The following is a 21,555-nucleotide window of genomic DNA, read 5'->3' as shown; positions in this document are numbered from 1 at the left end:
TAACTTGAATAAAATCAAAAATTTTCTCTGGTATAAACTACCATCGCCTTTTCAATTTGTAAAAAGCTGTTGCAAGTTAATATAGATTCAAAAGTGGCAACCCTGCACGCTATACAAAATTGAACTAAGCACGCTGTGTGCTAGGCAGAGCTAATAAAAGTCATTTTCATTGACTGAAAAATGATAAGAAATTACTGTCACTCTCAGCTTCGCTTGCAAACTATGAGAACGAAATTCATGTCCAGTCAATAACATAAGAGGGACAGTAGTTTCAAAATTGTGTTTTTTCTTTCATTTGCTTTTTCAGTCATTTGCAGTTTTCAGTGAAAATCCCATAGTATGCAGTGTCGATATTCAACCAAAGCTGTGAGAATTGAAAACGTCAGAAAAAGGTTTCACAATCAGTTTTAACTGTTGGTGCTCGAATTTGTAGTAGTTTTGGTTTCCAAATAAGTTCTGGGATGCAATTACTTCGATTTGCCATATTTCAGTCACTTTTTATAGCCAAGCGTCACAGATTTTCAATACATCGATGAAAGCATGTGAATTGAAATTCTACTGTTGCTACCTGAAGACGTTAGTTTGGTTTCGCCTTGTCACAGAGGAAAGAGTGACGTTGGCAATTATGCTCTCTCATTTTAATTTCGGAGCCGGCAGTCGGATCAGGATGAAATTGCACAGTATTTTTCAAGACACTGAGAGCTTTAATGTGAATTATGTTCAACCGTTGCTGAGAAATCCAAGTGAGTTCCAGTTTTTGAGTCTTCACTATTATCGGTGCTTTCGGAAGCGGAAACCAGGGACAAGTTGTCCCAAAGTAGGTTTATATTCCCACTAACTAACAACATGTGCCAACTAGATGAATTTAGCAGAAAGGTTTATGAAAATGTGCACCTCGTTTCGCCATCGCTTGAGAAAAAATATTCAAGATATTGAAAATGTTCACTAATCCCACTGTAAAACCGGAACCGGAAGTCGAACCTGGATCAACTTATCAAGGACTTTTTTGAAGAATTCAAGACCTTGTATGTGCATCTTAGTTTGTAAAAATCGGTTAAAAAATTTACGAGAAAATCGTATGCGTATTTTCTCATAGATTTGCACATATTGCCTTGTAATTTCGGAACCGGAAGTCAGAAAAAGATAAAATTTAATAGCGAGCATTTGGACCATAAGACCTTCCATTTGCGGCTAATTTTGTGAAAATCATTTACGCCATCTCTGAGAAAAGTGGGTGACAATTTTTTTCATTTTTTTTTTGTTCATATCTCCCTGTAATTCCGGAACCGGAGGTCGGATCGGGATAAAATTCAATAGCGATCTATTGACCTTTCATTTGAATCTGAGTTTGTGAAAATCGGTTCAGCCATCTCTGAGAAAATCGAGTGATATTATTTGTCACATTCACACATACTGATTTTGCTGTGTCTGATTTATGACATTTGGCTTTTCGGGCCTCCGTTCCAAAGTCGGTTTTCACAGTGATTTTATAGCCTTTCTATATATGAAAAGCAAAAACATTTTTGATTTGAATAAAACTTCTACCAAGTTATGTGATCCTCAAAAACTTATACATAAATATCTTTTTTAATTTTCTTTTATTTTACGTTTCATATTCGACTTATCAGTGCGTTTTTATGTTTTATGTTGCAGTTTATGTTGAACTACTAGCGTGATCTAACCGCTCAACATAAACTGCTAGACAGACGGGTGTGCACCTGGTGTAAATTTGGGGGTAGCAAAAAAAATTCTTCCTCTTCAATTACCATATAAATATTGTTAGCTTCGTTCACGAACTAACTATACCAATTAACAACAATACCTGAAAATTTGGAATTATTCGATTCATTAGTTTTTCAGATATTCTGCTCACCGCAAAATCAAAGCATTTTGCGGCAAGGACAGCACAATCTTCAATCTTCCACATATAACGATAAAAAGAAATTCACAAACATCGTACTATTCTATACCTATTATTCTATGCTTACTAATTCATCAAGGTACAATCCATTTCTACGCTTCCTAGAGTAATCAAATAATTGGGCTTCTTTTCTTGAGCCGGAAGGTATGTAACCCCTTAAGGGCTGAGGCCAGTGTGTTTTGGGGTGATTTATTTTCACGCTTCAAATTTGATTTTCTCAGAAACGGTGACGAATATCAAAAAACCCAACTGACAATCTCTTAGAAAATTAGTTTAGATTATTCTGTGAAAATTTCAGAATGATTCATTGACATTAGCGGTCGGGAATGTCTTTTTTCTAAAGGAAGAACTGCATTGCTGAAAACGCCATCTTTCAACTTGTTCATTGAATTTCTCGCCTTCAAAAGCATGGATCAAAAATCTATCCTAACAATGCCCAAATAATTTCATTTAGCGCACGATTAGTGCATAAAAACATATATGTTGTCGCGATAAAAATGAAGTGAATGTTATTTTTGTGAAGGCAAGTCGATTTCTATGGCGGCACCACTGTTTTCTGCTCCAGTTCCCTGGTAACGTAACGAAACATGAAAGAGGAATAAAATCGGCTCAAAAAGGCTGCCAAACGAGTAGTAGATTTATTGGATTTTATGTGATGTAGTCATACTTGTAACCGAAAATATCAAAACTTTCTTGGTCACTCGGCCACATCAGGAGTCATTTTTCACATTTTCTAGAGAGAGCATGGAGAGAAATGTAATACGCAGAGAGAGCCACGTGGGTATACGCGACCTACTGGCCTCAGCCCTTAAGGTGAAATGTAGCCGAATGCGAAAATCGCGTTTTTGATCAATTATTCAAAAACTAGACCGATTTTCGAAAATCCAAAAACACTTAAGTTTTCGAAATCAAATTTATCATAACTAAGTATTCTTAGAATTTTGAAATTTTGCTTTGCCGAGCCGTAATTCGTTTTTGAAATGTATAAACGGTAACTGTTCCGTTCCACGGGAATGATTTTAGAACTGAAAAGTAGTGTTTGTAGCAGAATTTCACAAAGAATCTTTTTTTTTGTTTCAATTATAGAGGCTTTAACATCTTAGATCATTCGCCTCTTCGGACCAGAAAATCTTTCTGACCCTATGTGCGGGGTTGGGAATCGAACCCAGGCGGGCTGCGCGAAAGGCATCGACTATCCCATCACGCTATACCCGTCCCCTACAAAGCATCTGAAAATGCAACTCAAAATTATAAAAACTTTTCCGCATTTTTTTTATTGCTTGCGCGCTGCTGTTTCGTATTGAGGTGGTGTGAGAAATGCACGGTGGGCACGGTGGCATAATATCGTGAGCAAAAATTACATATCAAATAATGACGCGAATTTATGCAGTATTGGGTTTTGTGTTGAAATAAAAACGAGTTGAATACAATAAAATGGGTATTGTAAGAAATTGTTTATTTTCTAAGTAACTGTCATTTATAATGCTAATAATGTCCAATTTTGTTGAGTTCAATGTATTGATGTTGCTGAAGCAATAAAGCCTGGCTGTGTGATATCGTATAACTATTATTATTTCAGATTGTAGCAATTTTTATAGCAAAACTATAACTTCATCATTGACAAGCTACTGAATAAAATACAACCAAGTATTATCGTGATACAAACAATGTGATAAACATTGATAAACAACAGGTATATACATGGTTAGCAAGTTGGTCAATACATATACATATAACCTCATGTTAGTCATTCATAATTACTCATGATTTATAGCTCTAGTGTAAGAGTAATCACTAACAATAACGATTGAATTAGCATATATTCAAAGTGTGAAGGATTCAAAAATCCATTACGTCCAGTCTTTTTTACAAGCCAAAATAACGAGAGGTAAGCCCACTGCGCTCAATTATTGAAAAAAGTTCTTATTTCTATGTGTCCGTTTTTCTTGGTATGCTTTGTGCGACGGTTCGTTCAACTGAAACGGATAAAATTTTGCGCGCATTTTATGACGCTACATTTCACCTTAAGGTGAAATGTAGCGGAGTGTGCGTGTCGCGTTTTTGATCAATTGTTCAAACACTAGACGGAATTTCGAGTTTTCGCAATTAAATTTAGTACAACTAAGAATTCTGAGAAATTTGAAACTACGCTTTACCAAGCCGTAACTGGGTTTTGAAATGTATTAACGATTACCACCATTAGCACCATTCCACGAAAACCTAGAAACCTCCATAAAATAAATACATTACCTACATGAAGGCAACTGAAATATCAACACTTGCACTTTCTGGTGACCCAGAGAAAGAAACACCGTGGTCATAAAATTCGACTGCAGAAACAAGGGAGCATCAAGTTTGAAATCGTTATGTCATCAAAAAGGCAGAACACACAAAATAAACATAACCGACTGTGTCACTTCCCTCTTCTTGACATCCCTCATGTCCACAATTGAATACCAGCCAGCACGACCTAGAATAACAGTAACTCAGGAGCATACACTAACTCAAACCGACACTCGTGAGAATAACCCAACATGCCCTCTCCTCTCCGTATCACACCCGCTCACTCTCATCAAAAAGCTTATTTCCTCTCTTACTCACAAAATATACAATGGCCGACACGATAGTCCCATTGGTTAAACCCGATTTACACTGCGCGTTCTAACTCCTCCTCCCAGATTCTCAGTAATCCCAATTGTAAAAACTAATTAGCTAGGCTAGGAGAGCATAGGATATATAAGTTAACGAACTGATAGAAATAAAGCAATCTTAATTACAACTTTAATCAGTTTACATGAAAAATAGTGTTTGAAGCAAAATTTCACAAATAATCTGAAAAAGCAAATCAAGCTCATAAAACTTTAGCCGACATAACTGAAATTTGTGAAAACTTTCAAGCGAGTTTCATAAACTTTTCATCATTTTCTATATTGCTTGCGCGCTACAAATAAAAACTTTAAAACCTAGACAGACTTCTGAATGAAATGAAATGAATCGAAAATGTATTTTTTGGCACATTTTCGTTGTCTAGTGAATGTCCAGTGATTTCTTATTTCAACAGTTCTTCAATCGATTTTGAAATTCGATCGCGCTCTCTCATGCGGTGAATTACTTTTTGGGACTGGCCGAAAATACTTGAATGTGTTACTGTTTTCTATCGTTCTATTGAATGAGAATTTATGCATGCTGCTACACTCAGACATATATATTGTTAGCATGTTAGTCATGTGATGTGAAGTGAAGCCACCATCAGTTCAAGGACTTGCAAGGGAATACGAGTGGACTTACACAGTAGCCCTGGTATGACTCATCCATTCACCTTTTTACTATAGCGGATACCGGAAAGCGAACAAAATGGGCTGGGCGTCTGGTCGGTAATGTAGGCAGAGTCACTTACTTGTATTCCAACGGAATAAAAGGTGTTCTCCCAACCATAATATCCAGTGCATGGATGAACCATATCGCTATACATGCTTGAACCTCATTTCGAAGGTTACTTTAAGTGACTTGGGCTCCACAATACCTCGTTCAGTCATCAATTCGTCCGATGCCCAGATGATCAAATTACAACACAATTTGAATTGGCAATGATACCTTATGATCAAAAAAGAACCGGAATTTTCATTTTAAAATTCCCGCGCTTGTCCAATCGGTAAATTTTTATTCTTTCAACGTTGGCAACACTTTTATACACATTCTGTCAAATTTTGACGCATATCGTACGATTAGTTTTTGTTTGGCGTCTATACAAAGAAATTGAAAATTTTTCGTGTGGCGATTTTTATAATGGATGAAAATTTAGAACAACGTGCATCAAATTTTGTGTTGCAAATGGATTTAAGTGTTCCGAAAATATTAGAAAAAGCTTTTGGTGAATCGTGTCTAGGAAAAACACAGGCATACGAGTGGTATAAACGCTTCAAAGGTGGTCGTGCAAGCTTGGATCATGATGAGATCCCTGGCCGCCCAACAACATCTGTTACTGAAGAAAACATTGAATCGGCGAAGCAAATCGTGTTGCAAAATCGTTCTGTACCGATTAGAGAGATTGCTGTGTTGTTTGGGGTTGTTTGGGCATCTCTTATGAATCAGCCGAACACATTTTCACTGATGTTTTGGGTTTGAAACGCGTCGCTTCTCGGCTGGACCACCAACACGATAATGCGTTGGTTGTGTCGCAGTTTTTGGCCAAAAATTCAACCAATATCATCAACCAAGCACCGTGCTCTCCAGATATGGCCCCATGTGACTTTTTCCTTTTCCCCAGACTCAAATTGCCATTGCGGGGAACGCGTTTTGAGACCATAGAGACCATAAAAGAGAATTCGCTGCGTGAACTAAAGGCCATACCTTGTATGGAAAATTGGATCAAGCATGTATTGCCACAGGAGGAGAGTACTTTGAAGGCGATAATAAAGAAATTTATTAAAAATTGAAATTTTGCGTTTTTTAATAAAATTCCGGTTCTTTTTTGATCATAAGATACATGAACTGGTGAAAAAATAATAGCATTGCTATCGAATCGCTATTCGAAAAAAAATAGCGACAAGGGACGCGGACAAAGTGAGCTCACCACCAGCACATTGTTAGTATGTTAGTCAATACATATACATATAACTTCATGTTAGTCAATTATAAATACTTAAATGGCTCTTAGTTCTAGTGTAATAGTAATCAATAACAATAGAGATTTAATTGAGATATATTCAAATTGTGAAATATACACAAAACCATTACGAATCAATAAGAGTCTTTTTTACAACTCAACAAAGCGAGTAGGAAAGCCCACTCCGTTCAATCACTGAAAGTATTCCTGGTTTCTATGTGTCGGTTTTGCCTGTTATGCTCTGTGAGACAAATCGTTCAACTCATTTTGCGCGCATATTTTGGGACTACATTTCACTTTAAGTTCAGATATGAATTTTAAAAACCAACACTTGAAATAATAAATACTCAACGAACTAATGCAAATAATCAAACTAAGTATTCAATGGAAACAAATAAAATTACCTTAGCTGGCATCGTCCGGTCCACTAACTTCTTGCTTTTTAAATTTCACACACCATTCTCCCACAAACAAAAAAATCGAGTCTATCAAAGTTTTCGCTATATGTAATATCCGTATTGAGTTTTATTTCCATCGACCTAATGACCGTTTCCTAATACAACTCGAACTACCCAAAAGCCATGCCAAAAAATCACGCAACCAATGGACTGTGTTCTCATTCTCATTCGACTAACTGCCACGGTCTGTCTAATGGCTGCTCCATCAACGATTCCCCCTCCGTAGCGACTCTTATCAGCAAGAAACTAACAAATTCCCGGTTGATCAATATTTATTGATCAATTTCAATGTTATCAACATTACTGGTCTACGAGCCGGAACATTCCATCCCATCCCAGGATGGTAGTCTTGTCTTTTCGATCCACTACCGGCAGTCCAGTACGACCAAGAGCACGGACGTGACTAGGACAACACCGACACCGGCAGGCTCCCAGCATCGGTAACGTGAATAATCGATGATCTTCCCCCATCCGGTTCCCGGGGTTTCCGAGCGATGGCGCCGGTCGGCCTGCAATATTTAGCAGGCAATTCTTTATTACTTCTCTCCCTTCAATTTCATCCGAGTCGACAGCTGCCTGAGTGATATCTTTGCCGGAACAAGTCCACCAGAGAGATCAGTGAATCGGCCTCCTCCAATCCAGTGAAGGTCAATCTAATCGGGAGAGATCCCGAACCGAACAGTTGGATGAAGAGTTTTAATTTAAATTAGTAGTCGTTCGTACCTGGAGCGGAAAATTCGGCAATCTAAAATTTATAACTTTTCCTGCCTTCGGGCGTGGTGAGTGAATTTCATTCGCAGTCTCTTCTATGGCTGTCATCCGTAGCCTTCAACTTTATCGCCCCATTCTTCCATTCTACGGTTCAGTTTATTTCGTAAAGTCTATATTAATCTATATTTTTTGTTGCTTTATTTTGACCATTCCGATTCAAAGCGAAGCTGCTGAAGTAGGATTAAATTGGGTTCTCGACAGAACTGTTCATAGGTTCAAAATATATTTACGCGTTTTTAGAAAAAAAAATCCTTACACTCATTATCGTGATGTCTGATTTGAGCATAACGAATTTGATAGTCCAATCGATTCAGCATCGTTCGCACTGTGAAAATATTATTGCCCACAGTTTGATTATTTCTGAGTTCGAGCGTTGCTGAGTATAGTTCATTAGTTTTGAGGTGTTAATTATGCACAGTTCGACCAAATAATTTACATTCATCAGAATAAATGCATAATAGTAAACAAGTTCAATGCAAGCTGTACTCACAAACAGCGGGTCGTGTTGTGCTAGCCATTTAATAATTGATTAGAATGTGTTTTCAAATCCAATTCTGTCACTAAAATTTGTGGTAAATTGCTTTGTAGTAGTTTGTAGTAAATTGCTAGGCCACAATATAAGGAAAGTGTGAAAATTGCATCGCGTTTTCTTTGCTTTCGGCTACAAAAATTAAACACTACTTGCATGAAGTTGACACTCATGCTATGCGATGTGATTCTTAGAAAGAGTTGTTCCTAAAAATCACATGTCGCAAAACGCTTGCATGGAAACGCCTGGTAGCTTTGATTGATACGCAGTGACCAGCAAACAACCATGCGTTCACAGAAAGTTGCCATATACTGGAAACGCCAGGTAGTTTGTTAACTGTCAAGTACGATAGATTTTTGTTCAAGAGTTCTGTTAGGTAAATCATTTCCCTTCAAGAATTGACTTCCACCTCCACTATGCGGTATTAACGTTTGCGAAGCGAAAAAAAGTGGCTTTAACATCCCTTTCTCACTGATTGTCAGCCACAGAAGCACCTTCTTGGGGAACTTGGTGTGTGAAATCAATCTCACATCGGAACTCATTTCCTTCGAGGGGGAAGTGAAATACGAAGTTCCCTGCCAGCCGTTGCCATGCAGGGTGAGATAGGTCTCCCCTGCTGCTGCGTCATTGCTTCAGTGTTGCCGCTCAATTTATTTCAGAGATGGCCGAACCGATTTTAACAAACTAAGGCTCGTTTGAAAGCTGCTATTGGACCATTGATCAAGTTCAAAGATCAAATGGCTGGGACTTCTGGTTCCGGAGATATAACCCAAGTAACAATTTTTGTTACGCTAGTTTGTTTGTGACTAGTTTGCAACCAGATATTTGAGTGATTGTTACTAACATCTAACCACTTGCATGACTCAAAAAGCGCTGTTTCTACTAGTTGTTAAGTCGGCTAAAAATAAGTTGTCGTTACGTTGTAATGCCATACTGCAATAACTTATCTTTTCATAACGTGAAAATAACTTGTTTTCAAGTAAACTAGTTGAATCCTAATCACCATCGACATTATAAACATTGAATGAATCCAGTATATTTTCTATCATCAATAAAAAAGCAGAAGAGTACTTTAAATCACAAACTTGATACAAGGTACAAATTTCACAACGATTTTAAAACTGGCGCCTTCAATCAAAATCTGTTTATAAAGATATAAAAAATAAATAACAAAATAACGCTATGTTCAGAATGCTCAAAATTATTCCAAGTAGAAAAGTTTACATCATTTTAAATTCATATATCAGGAGAATTATAGAATTATCACAATCGATGTTCAGTCACTATATTATTGTCTTCGTGTTTATGACAGTGCATAGAACAAAAATGACTATTCTGCCTTTCACTATTTTCGGCGAAAAGTGCGGATTGCTACTTGGGAATGGTATATCACGTAAACGACAAAACTTATTACCGTTCAATTTTCTCCGATGTATCGATTTCACTGTTTTAGGATCGTTCGAAACTAATATTGGGTTATGGATCGAGTTAGAAGATCACATGGCTGACACTTCATGGTTCGGAGATATAATCGTACAAGTGGCATAACCGACAAAGCAAGATTTTTTCATATCTGCACAATTATTTCACTATCAAGTTGAAATGTATTATTGCTGATAACTTTGATTTAAGGAATTTTGCCGAATAAATGATAAGCACTGAAGCAGGCTTTTGTGAACTACCCGAATCAATCTGAATGAAATTGTATAAAAAATGAGCCCAAATTTGTGTCAGAAATTGTCAATAAAAACCCTTCCTGATCCATCTAGTGGTAAGGCATTTCTCTTGCCATCTAAACAGTCTCATTAAAACATTTCTAAAATGTTATCCTCGGCCATTAGCATTGTGAGCTTATCAAATAATCTAAGAGCAGCTTCCAAACGAGCCTAAGTCCTTCGAAATCTATTCTTTTATCTCCGAGAAATTTGGTTGCATTGAAAAACATTGAGATTACGTCACTTATACCAATATATCTCCGGAACCAGAGAATGCCAACCATTTGTTCTTCAAATTTGATCCACAATTCAATATTAGCTTTCAATCGAGCCTAGCCTTGTTAAAATCGACGCGGAAGTGCCAGTCATTTGATCTTAGAACTCGATCCACAATTCAAAAGTGGCTTTCAAATTCAATAGTGAGCATTAAATTTTTATTTGAAAAGTGCGCAGACATTTTCCTATCTTGTCGAGCTGAGTCGAATGGTACATAACACTATGGATTTCCGAGGTTCCGTTCGGATGTCGGTTTTTCTAGTAAATCTAATACCTTTCTAAAGAGAAAGACAAAAAGGCATGACATTTTTCTATGAGACCGTGTCAATGGCAGGTTTTTCCTTAATTTGGCTTAAAACTATTTCCGGTACTTCTGGAATCGGTATAGCTTAAATTGGTTCGTTTGGCCAGTCACGGGTACAACCTACAATTTTGAGCCAAATTTAGAACTTTTCCGTATTTTGCATTATCGCTCTAAATGACGGGTAGCAATTTCGGCATCTTAGAGCTTAAGCAGTGTGCCTTTAAACTTATATTAATAAAATAAAAAAAAGTCTCTTCGCCCTGTATTCCCCAAACCGGAAGCCGGATCTCGATAAAATTCTACATAAATTCAAGGGGACCGAAACACTTTTCATGTTAATCTAAGCTGCTAATGGTCGTCGTTTAGCAGTGAAAATCGACGATCACGTTTCCAATGAGTTTATCGCTTCGACCGGAACTCTTCATGATACGTCAAGATTCACTGTCACCTCAAAAAAACATTTATTTTAATGTCCCAGAAAATCGATTTTTCGAAAAGAATTTTTTTTTCAAGATGACACTGAATCTCAATATTTCATGCAATTCTAAAACTTTTGGCATCAAATATTTGTTTTCGATTTCAGAAATTTCATGAATCGTCTCCCCCCCTCTCCCCCCTATGATGATTTTTCGAGATCTATGAAATTTTTTTTTTTTGTTTCAATTATAGAGGCTTTAACATCTTAGGTCATTCGCCTCTTCGGTCCAGAAAATCTTTCTGACCCTATGTGCGGGGATGGAAATCGAACCCAGGCGGGCTGCGTGTAAGGCATCGACTATCCCATCACGCTATACCCGTCCCAACTATGAAAATTCTACTAAGTGGACTAAGAAAGGTTTGTTTAGATTAACATCACTCTTCTCAAAGTCAAAAATCAAAATCAAAAATTTGATGCTCAAATTAGTGTCAGAATTTTTTTTATGAAAAGTTAAGGAAATCGTGAGACTAGTTTGAAGAAAGAGAAAGGCATTGTCACACCACTAAGTGGATTAGGAAGGGTTTTTTTTGTGTAGTACAAAACAATTTTTATTTTTTTTCAATAACTATTTGTTGGAATATGAGTTAAAATTAAATTATTAAGATTTGAATTGGGTGTTCATCCACAAGTGGTGACTTCTCAGCCCTATTATATATATGATTTGGTTTTTACCATGAGGACATCATTTGCTTCCGCAATTCTCAGATTTTTATGTACGGAAAATTCTAAACCTACTTGTATTGTGTAATGGGGAAGAGAAACTTATATACTAACTTACTAATTAATACAGAGACCGAATCGATTCAATTGAAGATTGCATCGATTTTTGTTGGAATTTGCTTATAGTATTATGTGACATTACATCCAATGGTTCTATATTTGTGAGTCTGTGTAACTCATTTGTACTAAACCAGGGAGGACGCTTCAGAATCATTTTCAGAATTTTATTCTGAATCCTTTGAAGCGTTTTCTTCCTGGTGGAATAACAGCTTGACCAAATTGGTACCGCATAAAGCATGGCTGGTCTGAAAATTTGTTTATAAATTAACAATTTGTTTTTTAGACAGAGCTTAGAATTTCTGTTTATAAGAGGATATAAACATTTAATATATTTATTACACTTTGCCTGGATTCCTTCAGTGTGATCCTTGAAAGTGAGTTTTTTGCCATACTTTAAACCTAAGTATTTAGCTTGATCAGACCATGTCAATTCCAAGCCATTCAATTTGAGAATGTGATTATTGTTTGGTTTGAGAAAAGAAGCTCTTGGCTTATGAGGAAAGATAATTAATACCTGTGGCTAACAGACTTGTGTCGTCACAGAATAGCGATTTCTGACAACCAACGGGTAGATTTGGAAGATCAGAAGTGAAAATATTATACAAGATTGGAGCTACGCTCGAACACCGGCTCGTACGGGTAGCAATTCAAATTTACAATTCTGATAGCTAACCTGAAGAGTACGATCAGTTAAATAATTTTGAATCATTTTGATCAAATAAATAGGAAACTGGAAATCAGACATTTTTGCTATGAAACCTTTGTGCCAAACACTGTCGAATGCTTTTTCTATGTCTAGAAGAGCATCTCCAGTGGATAACCCGGAAGATTTATTTGCCTTTATCATGTTCGTTACTCTGACAAGTTGATGAGTAGTTGAATGTTCATGACAAAATCCAAACTGCTCTGGTAAAAAAATTGAATTCTCATTTATATGAGACATCATTCTTAACAAGATAATGTTTTCAAAAAGATTACTGATAGAAGAAAGTAAGCTAATTGGTCGATAACTTGATGTTTCTGCTGGATTTTTATCAGGTTTCAGGATAGGAATTACTTTAGCGTTTTTCGATCTTTTTGGGAAGTAAGCTAATGAAAAACACTTGTTGAAAATTTTAACCAGGAGTCTCAAGGCAACATCGGGAAGATTTTTCATAAGAATATTAAAAATTCCATCATTACCAGGAGCCTTCATGTTTTTAAGTTTCCTAATAATTGATTTAATTTCCTCAAAATTCGTCTCAATAATGTCATCTTGTGATAACACTTGAGTTGAAATATTACCATATTTCAGTGAGACTTCATTTTCAATAGGACTCACAACGTTCAAATTGAAATTGTGTACACTTTCGAACTGCTGAGCAAGTTTTTGAGCTTATTCGCCATTTGTAAGAAGTATTTGATTTCCTTCCTTGAGAGCTGGAATTGGTTTCTGAGGTTTCTTAAGAACCTTAGAAAGTTTAATTATTTTTACGTTTCGTCTTTGACTCATCAGTGCAGAGCAGTTCAAATTGAACTGCTTAGTGCTAAACTCGGCAGTTCAATTTCAACCGCTAGGCAGACGTAGCACTAGCCGAGTTTAGTACTAAGCAGTTCAATTTGAACTGCTCTGCACTGATGAGTCAAAGACGAAACGTAAATATAATTAAAAACGGTTATGTGCTCTAGCACAAAATTAGGCTAGCCCCTAAATGATTTAGAAAGTTTCCAGAAAGGTTTAGAGTATGGTTTAATTTGTTCAACTTCATTAGCGAAATTTTCATTTCGCAAAAGAGTAAATCTATGTTTAATTTCTTTTTGTAAATCCTTAACTATGGTTTTCATAGCAGGATCACGAGAACGTTGATATTGTCGTCGACGAACATTCTTCAACCGAATGAGCAGTTGAAGATTGTCATCGATGATAGGAGAATTAAATTTAGTTTGAGCTTTGGGAACTGAATGATTTCTAGCTTCGATAATATAATGATTCAAATTATCAATTGCTGTGTCGATGTCCGCAGAATTTTCTAAAATAGTTTCATGATCCACATGATTTTCAATGTGAGATCTGTAATCCAACCAATCAGCTCTATGATAGTTGAAAATAGAACTAATTGGATTAATTATAGCTTCGTTGGAAAGTCTGAATGTTACTGGAAGATGATCTGAGTCAAAGTCAGCATGTGTAATCGGTTCACTACAAATGTGACTTTGATCTGTTAGAACCAGATCAATTGTAGACGGGTTTTTCACTGAAGAGAAACAAGTCTGATAACTGGGATGAAGAACTGTGAAGTAACCAGCTGAGAGTTGATTATGAAGTATTTTACCATTACTGTTATTTTACCTACAATTCTACTGGACATGCTTAGCATTTAAGTCCCCTATTACGAAAAATTTCGGTCGATATCTTGTGAGTTTTTGCAAATCGCCTTTACAGAAATTTAATTGTTCGCCAGTGAAATGGAATGGCAAATACGCTCCAGTGATGAAATAAATTCCATGAATGGTTTCAACTTCGATTCCCAAGCTTTCAATTACTTTAGTATTGAAAGAAGGTAAAATTTGATGTTTAATTTGCCGTTGGACAAAAATGGCAACTCCACCATCCATTGCAGTAAACCTGTCAAATCGATGAATCACATAATGTGGATTACTTTTCAATTTGACATTTGGTTTAAGAAAAGTTTCTGTCACAATGGCAATATGAATTTTGTGAACTTTGAGAAAATTATAAAATTCATCTTCACTCGATTTTAAAGATCGAGCATTCCAATTTAAAATATTCAAATAATTATTTAACATCACTGTTAAATTTTAAATTCATTGTAATATTATTTGCAAATTGCCATCCGATTTGAAAAGCTTCAAAAAGTGATGAAGTCGAATTCATTCGGATGATCATTTGAAAAAGTTGATCTTGTTGGTAGATCATTTTATTTTCAGTTATATCGCCTAAATCAACTTCATTTAAGGAAGCGAATGGCATTGAAGGAACATTTGTAGGTGGACTGCCATTAGAAGAAGATGATTTGGCCGATCTACCTATTATTAAATTGTTTTCGTTAGAAAATAAACTGCAAGGCGGTCCTGTGTTTTGATTATTTAATTTTACTTTTATTATTATTTATTGATTTAGAATTAAGTGGTAGATTTCTTCCTGTTATACTAGCATAACTGACATCAGAAGAAGATGATAACGAGGTCGATCTACCTGTCAATAAATTGTTTTCGTTAGAAGACGAATTGGAAGGCGTACCTGTTTTTTATTTTAAATTCGAAGAAATAAGTGCCTTAGAAGAATTAGGCGTGGGACTTGTAACGGTTTTTGTCGTGAATACGGCTTACTTTACTATGGGGTGCCTCTTCAAAATTTAGCCTCTGAGAGAGTGATAAGTTTTTGATCGTGAATATCTCTTGTTGTATCTAACGAATCAACATAATTTTTGCTACATCCCATCGGAAATATGATCACAATTTTATGATAAAATTTTCAGTTGTGTGGCATAATCTCAAATAATTCAAAATTAAACTTTTCTGAAATGTTTGATATAAACGAGTAAGGCGCGTTTGCCTTGGTCGTATTTTTAAAGCTCATAGATCATGATCTGTGAAAGGATTTATATAATCTAACTACCAATAGAATCGAAAATTTTCAACTTAAACGTGTATAGCAAAAGCATTGATGTATTTCAATAGTACACTATTGAAAAACCTGTCTCATTTGACCCATGTCAACACCAACCAATCAGAACGCGTTCTGAGAAAGAGAACAAAATATCTGCTGCTGTACAACAAATCGTTCGAGCAAAATGTTCCGAAAAGTGTCGAATATCGTAGTGAGTTCCTCAATTTGGTCCTTCTGAATGCTAGAAACGAATTCCTACAGCATATTAATAGTTTCTTTCATTAAATTATGCAAATCCGAAATGAAATAATCGACATTAAAATTCTGTATGCGGCTATTTTCATAGCCCATTAGTGAAAGAGCTACAAACGAATTCACGTAAAAAGAAAGCTCCTAACAAAAATTGAATCAGTTTGGATTCTATCGCCAATGCGGGCAGATGTATTTTGTGCCGTTTGCAAAGCTAGTTTCGCTTCCGACAAGAGCGATTACGTCACAGCTGCCAGTCATTTGCATTGGTGAAAAAGCAACAGTGGAGAGCATCACACAAAATCAGCCGTTCTAATGGCTCTAAAAGTTTTCTAAAAAACTATTAGGATTTCTTGCTCGCAAATCAAAGGGAAATATCCCCAGTTTAGTGCAAATCTAGAACTGTTTGATTTGATTTTTGCACTTTTCGCTGTGTGAAATTCACAGTAATCTAGATCAAGTGAAGCCTTCTTTGTTTTTGCGAAAAATGTGGTAAAGGGGAATGCTTGCATAATTCATACAATTCAACTAATCAACTAATCAACTAATTGATATTCGGAAGTGTTAAGGAACATGTCAGTTGTTTTCGTATTCACGACATCCAGTTATGTCTCTGACATTACCCACCCGCCTTTTTTGATTTTCAGGTATGTTCTGTAAATTTAAGGTCGTTGATTTGACTTGTTGTCCATCGCAATTTGAACATGAAACTTTATCAATGGTTTCATTCATTGCACAAACGTCTTTCGAATGCGATTTACCACAATTCAAACACCGTATATCCATATGACAATTTTTGGTTCCATGACCGAAGCCTTGGCAACGACGACATTGCGTTAAGTTTGCAATACGATTATGCCGTTTATAATGTTCCCAATGAATTTCAATGTGGGAAATGAAACGTACTTTTTCTAAAATTTTCAAATTGTTTACATCACTTCGATTGAAGTGTATTAGGTAAAGTTCATGGAAAATTTCAGAACGTGGTTTAGAAGTACCATTCGCTCTTGTTTTCATAAGTATTTCTTGGGAAGGGGCAAAACCAAGCAATTCTTTTAGTTCATTTTTAATTTCATCAGTACTTTGATCATTTGATAAGCCTTTCAAGACAGCCTTGAAGGGTCTGTCTGATTTTATATCATATGAATAGAATTTATGAAGTTTCTCGGACAAATATTGAATAAGACGTTCGAAATCTTTCAATCCATCAACCAAGACTCGACATTCTCCTCTTTGTCCGATTTGAAATGAGACTTTTACTTCCAGGAGAAAAGTAGAAAGCTAAATCCGGAATACTTTGAAGTCGGAAATCATCACCGTCACTGGTGGCATAGATTGATGTTTCTTCCCAGAACGACAAGCGTCCATTTTGGGAATTTTTGAAGAATTTTCTTCTATGTCGCTACAATCGGATTCAGGAAGAATTTCGTAAATATAGTTAGACGGCATAGAATCAACGAAAGGGAAATCCATCCGTTGTCTTTTATTTTTACATTCATATTCTATAAGATCGTGAATGTTATTCGAAAAATGTTGAATAACGGATTGTGATTTATTCCGTATTGAATTATTTTTAGCCTTAGGCTTGTTGCCTTTCCGGTTGGACGCAGGCATTTTTGAAATGAATGAAATTTTAATTTAAATTAACTAGGCTAAATTAGGAAAAGTCTTGATAAAGACTGATTTTGTGGTAGTCATAACAAAGACTGATTAGTTCGAGGAATAGTACTTTGAATAAAAAAAGGCTTACCCGTGTTGGCGGTTCAATGCATAGGACGCTGGTCTTACAAGCCAGTTGTCGTATGTTCGAGCCCCGACCTGGAAGGATTCTTAGTGTCAGTAGGATCCATAGTACTAGCCATGTAATGATTCTGTACACTAAGAATCGGCTGCGAAGTCTGTTGAAACAGAAAGGCCAAATTCCACAAAAGGAATGTAATGCCAATACTTTGCTAACAAAAGCTGATTAATTTCTTAGTCTTGAAAAAGACTGATTATATCAGAATATCACTCTTTATATAACCTCGAGAAAGGCTGACTAATTGTTAGTCTTTAAAAAGACTGTTAGTGATTCGGGTAGCCTTGAAAAAGACTGAAGCCTTGAATAAATGAAACTCTAGGTAGTCAGAAAAAATTTCCAGGAGCCAAGAGCTATACGCGTGCGGTGCGAACGACTGTTCAACACCGACTGACAATTTTTATTTTATACAAACCAGTTGTATAACATATATGAGCTCAATAACTTTTATACAGTTATTAGTTTTTTAGAAAATCAAGCAACATTCTTTTTTTAGTTCACAATATAATGTTCCATATTATTAATTACAATCATCGTGATAATCGCTTTAAAATAGTACCAAAACGTGGATGAGAAACAAAAATGTTAATTCCTAAGAATATACTTTTCAACCGACACGTTTTTTTTCAAACCCCAACGTCTGTTTAGTAAAACTGGACTGTCGGAAAAGCCCTCGCATGAATAAATGAACGAAGCTACTCCTAATTTGCGCAACCCAAAGGTTCTATTTTGATTATATAGAGGCATAGGATTCTCGAATGTTCATTAATTTTCTATAAAACACGAGCGCCGTCTTATCCTTAGCCAGCACACCGGAAAAAAAACACGGGATCAGATCGGGAGCCTTCTGATAACAGAATAAAGTAAAACGGTTTCTCATTGGTATGCGTATTGCAGCCGTTTTTCGTGATAGATAAAAGACTGCCTTCCAAAACAGAAAGTACAGAAAGTAGGAACAAAAAAAAACTAAGACACAAAAAATGGCACAAGGCATTATCTTTCGCTCCCAAGACGAAAAAAAAATCAACCTTTTCCTGCTCTGCACCTGTTGGCGGCAAAGGCCAAGAGTTCTGGGTTAGTCAAGGTAAGACAAACTTTGGACATTTGTCTTACCACCGGCAGGGATCAGTAGTTTGGGTTGGGCTATAGTATGTATCTTCGTGATTTGGGATTAAAATTTGCTTGAGTTGGGTAGAGGGAAGATAATTATTTTCGATATAGTCGGGTTCACCTTCCCCATCAATCTATTGAATCGTTGAATCTGGGGAGGATCCCTTTCAGTATCTGATGTCTTTTCATGTATGTGATGGTGAGTAATTTTGATTTCCGTTTCTTTTTCCGCCCGTTTCAGTGTACCGTTCCCAATCGATCGATTCACAGCGCAGCAGTGGCGTAGACGATGGGCGTTCCTCGTCCGCACAGCACTCACAGCATCATCGGTCGTCCCGTGCTAGTTCACTTAAGCGATCAAGATACGTAGGAAACGACGGAACCGCTTCCATTGGCTCCCGCAAGAGCGATCGTAGCAATGGGGAGGATGAGGATTCATTGCGTCAGATGCTTATCGAGTAAGTAACCTTGCAAGCCGCCAATCCTAGTCTAGTCTACCAAGGAAACAATCTCATTTTACATGCATCTCATCAGCAGCCAAACTTTCATCAAATTGATTAACTTTCTTCCACCTTCTGCCCCGTTCTAATTCTCGTCTATCACTTTCTCGCTCTGTTGTCTACGTTCGGCGTAGATGCGTTACACAAAATTGGAAGAAAATGAAGAGAAAAAACAAATCGCCTCACCCCCAAAATATGATGATTCCCGATTGCCTGTGTATATTGCTTTCCTACCATCAGAGCAATAACCGATAATAAAGTTTTATGTGTATCACCCATCGCAGTAGAGCACACAAAACTGAGCAACAACAAAAAAAGCAGCAATTTGCTACAAAAACAGAATCATGCATCCCGAACATCGCTTGTACCGTTCTATGAAGTTTGCCCGAAGCATCATATTTTCCTATTAGATATTAATTTTCACCATCCGTGCCTTGCTCTGTCATCACTACTTACTTTCATCTCTATGCTTCGTTCTGTGTTACTATTTGCTGTCTGTTTGATGTTTAACATAGGTTCTATGTATAGGAAAGTGTTTCCCATGTTACTACGATGTTTGGATGTAGCCTGCTGTTGATAGTTTCACTCATTTAACGACAATCGTGCGATTACTTGCTGCGATCGAAGCAATAATAATTATCAGTGTTACCAAAGGCGATTTAAGTACGATTCAGACGATCCATCTCCGTCCGTCAAAATTAGCTTAATACTTTCTTAACCCGAACACTCACATGTGCCGGCCGTTCAACACGTTCCGTGACGGTGACGTTGTGTGTGAATGGTGACGTTGTGTGTGAATGTGTGAATGTTTGTTGTGTGTGTGAATCATAAGAATGTATTCAACTAATTTTGGCGGTGATGGAGGTTGACTGGGACGGAAAGCTATGGACCGCCTGAATCGTACTTTAGTCTTTCCGATACGACATTCGGGGTGTAAGGGAGATGTTCGAAAAATACTCGAATAGTTCGGTGATGGAGGATTTCTATTTATTCATTTTATCCTCTCAAATCAGGAAAATTTTCAATCCTTCCGATGAGGTGCTCACCATGGAAACTCGATCTTCCGGCACCTTCTTCGTGCGGTACCGAATCGATGTAGCAAAACATCACGAGACTTTCACCAAATATATTATATATCAACATGGATTACTCTTGCGATTCACGTGGGACATCACAGTAACAATGCGGTGTCAAAAAAGCCTACTAATATACTACAATTTTTTTTTGTATACATATGACAGCTTTTCCAATCAGCACACTGAATCGAAAAACTCCAAATATCAAAAACATTGCTGCATATACGAGGTCTGTTCAAAAAGTACCCGGAATTCTCATTTTTCTAAAAAAATATTTATTTATTCGTCTACATCTATATGGTCCTCTTCAAAGTAATCCCCCCTAGATATAATACACTTATGCCAGCGTTTTTTCCAGTCTTCGAAACACCCCTGATAGTCACTTTTTGTAATGCTCTGTAGCACTCTCAGCGATTCTGCCTTTATCTCTTCAATCGATGAAAAACGCTGTCCTTTCATGGGTCTCTTCAACTTTGGGAACAGGAAAAAATCACACGGAGCGATATCTGGTGAATAAGGAGGTTGGGGCATGAGTAAAGTCTTGTTTTTAGCCAAAAAAAAATGATCAAAATTCAGCAGTTTTGGAACGAATTTTGCTGCCACTCGTTTCATGCCCAAAACATTTGAAAAAATATGATGGCATGAGCCAACTGATATGCCAACTTCATCAGCAACTTCTCTAATAGTGATTCGGCGATCATCCATAATCATTTTTTCCACTTTTCCCACATTTTCATCGATTATTGACGTGCTGGGTCGACCGGAGCGTTCGTCGTCTTCAACGTCTTCGCGGCCATCTTGGAAACGCTTATACCACTCGTAAACACTTGTTTTTTCATAGCAGACTCACCGTAGGCTCTCTGTAACATTTCGCACACTTGGTTACACTTTATTTCATTTTTCACGCAAAATTTAATGCAAATTCTTTGACTCTTCAATTCTTCCATTGTTTAAACCAGGGGTTCCCAAAGTGGTCGATATAGACCCCTTGGGTCGATATCCTTTTTCCGGGGGTCGACGTAAACGAAAACTGACTATGGGGGTCGACGAGGTCTAGAAATAGATCCCATATTGTTTGATATAAGTTGTTATTTTAAATATTTACGCTGTGTTTATTTGACCATCCGCAGAAGTTGGTAAGTATTTTACAGCAATATTAAAAAAGCAAGAAATTGAATTTTCAAAGGAATTTGTTGATGGGCGTCTAAGGCCTAAGTTAATTTTAGTAAAGGGGTCCATGACCAAAAATAGTTTGGGAACCCCTGGTTTAACAAAAATCGCCGAGCTCAAAAAAACACGTCTACACCAGCCGCTACAAGACAGAATGTAAACAATGAATACAACTGAAAATTTCACCATACATTAGGGACATAT

At 36.8% G+C, this 21,555-nt stretch overlaps 1 protein-coding gene across 21 annotated transcripts in view; it reads left to right on the top strand.

The window, feature by feature from the left end:
• LOC131438815 (glucose transporter type 1) overlaps positions 1–21,555 on the top strand; it is a 611,808-nt gene that overhangs the window by 362,098 nt on the left and 228,155 nt on the right. For 20 of the 21 annotated variants that reach the window (XR_009230992.1, XR_009230990.1, XR_009230991.1 and 17 more), the window contains one exon: positions 18,847–19,063. The exons of the other annotated variant lie outside the window; for it this stretch is intronic. Coding sequence is in view for 17 of the 20 variants with exons in the window: in XM_058609122.1 (XP_058465105.1) it covers positions 18,847–19,063 (217 nt within the window). In the remaining 3 variants the exon portion in view is untranslated. The remainder of the gene's footprint in view (positions 1–18,846; positions 19,064–21,555) is intronic. 21 annotated transcript variants of the gene reach the window in all.

This window comes from Malaya genurostris, chromosome 3 (assembly GCF_030247185.1).
Source record: "Malaya genurostris strain Urasoe2022 chromosome 3, Malgen_1.1, whole genome shotgun sequence".
In the NCBI taxonomy this organism is placed as follows: domain Eukaryota; kingdom Metazoa; phylum Arthropoda; class Insecta; order Diptera; family Culicidae; genus Malaya; species Malaya genurostris.
The sequence above is the reverse complement of the archived record's forward strand: the minus strand, read 5'-3'. Positions and strand labels throughout refer to the sequence as shown.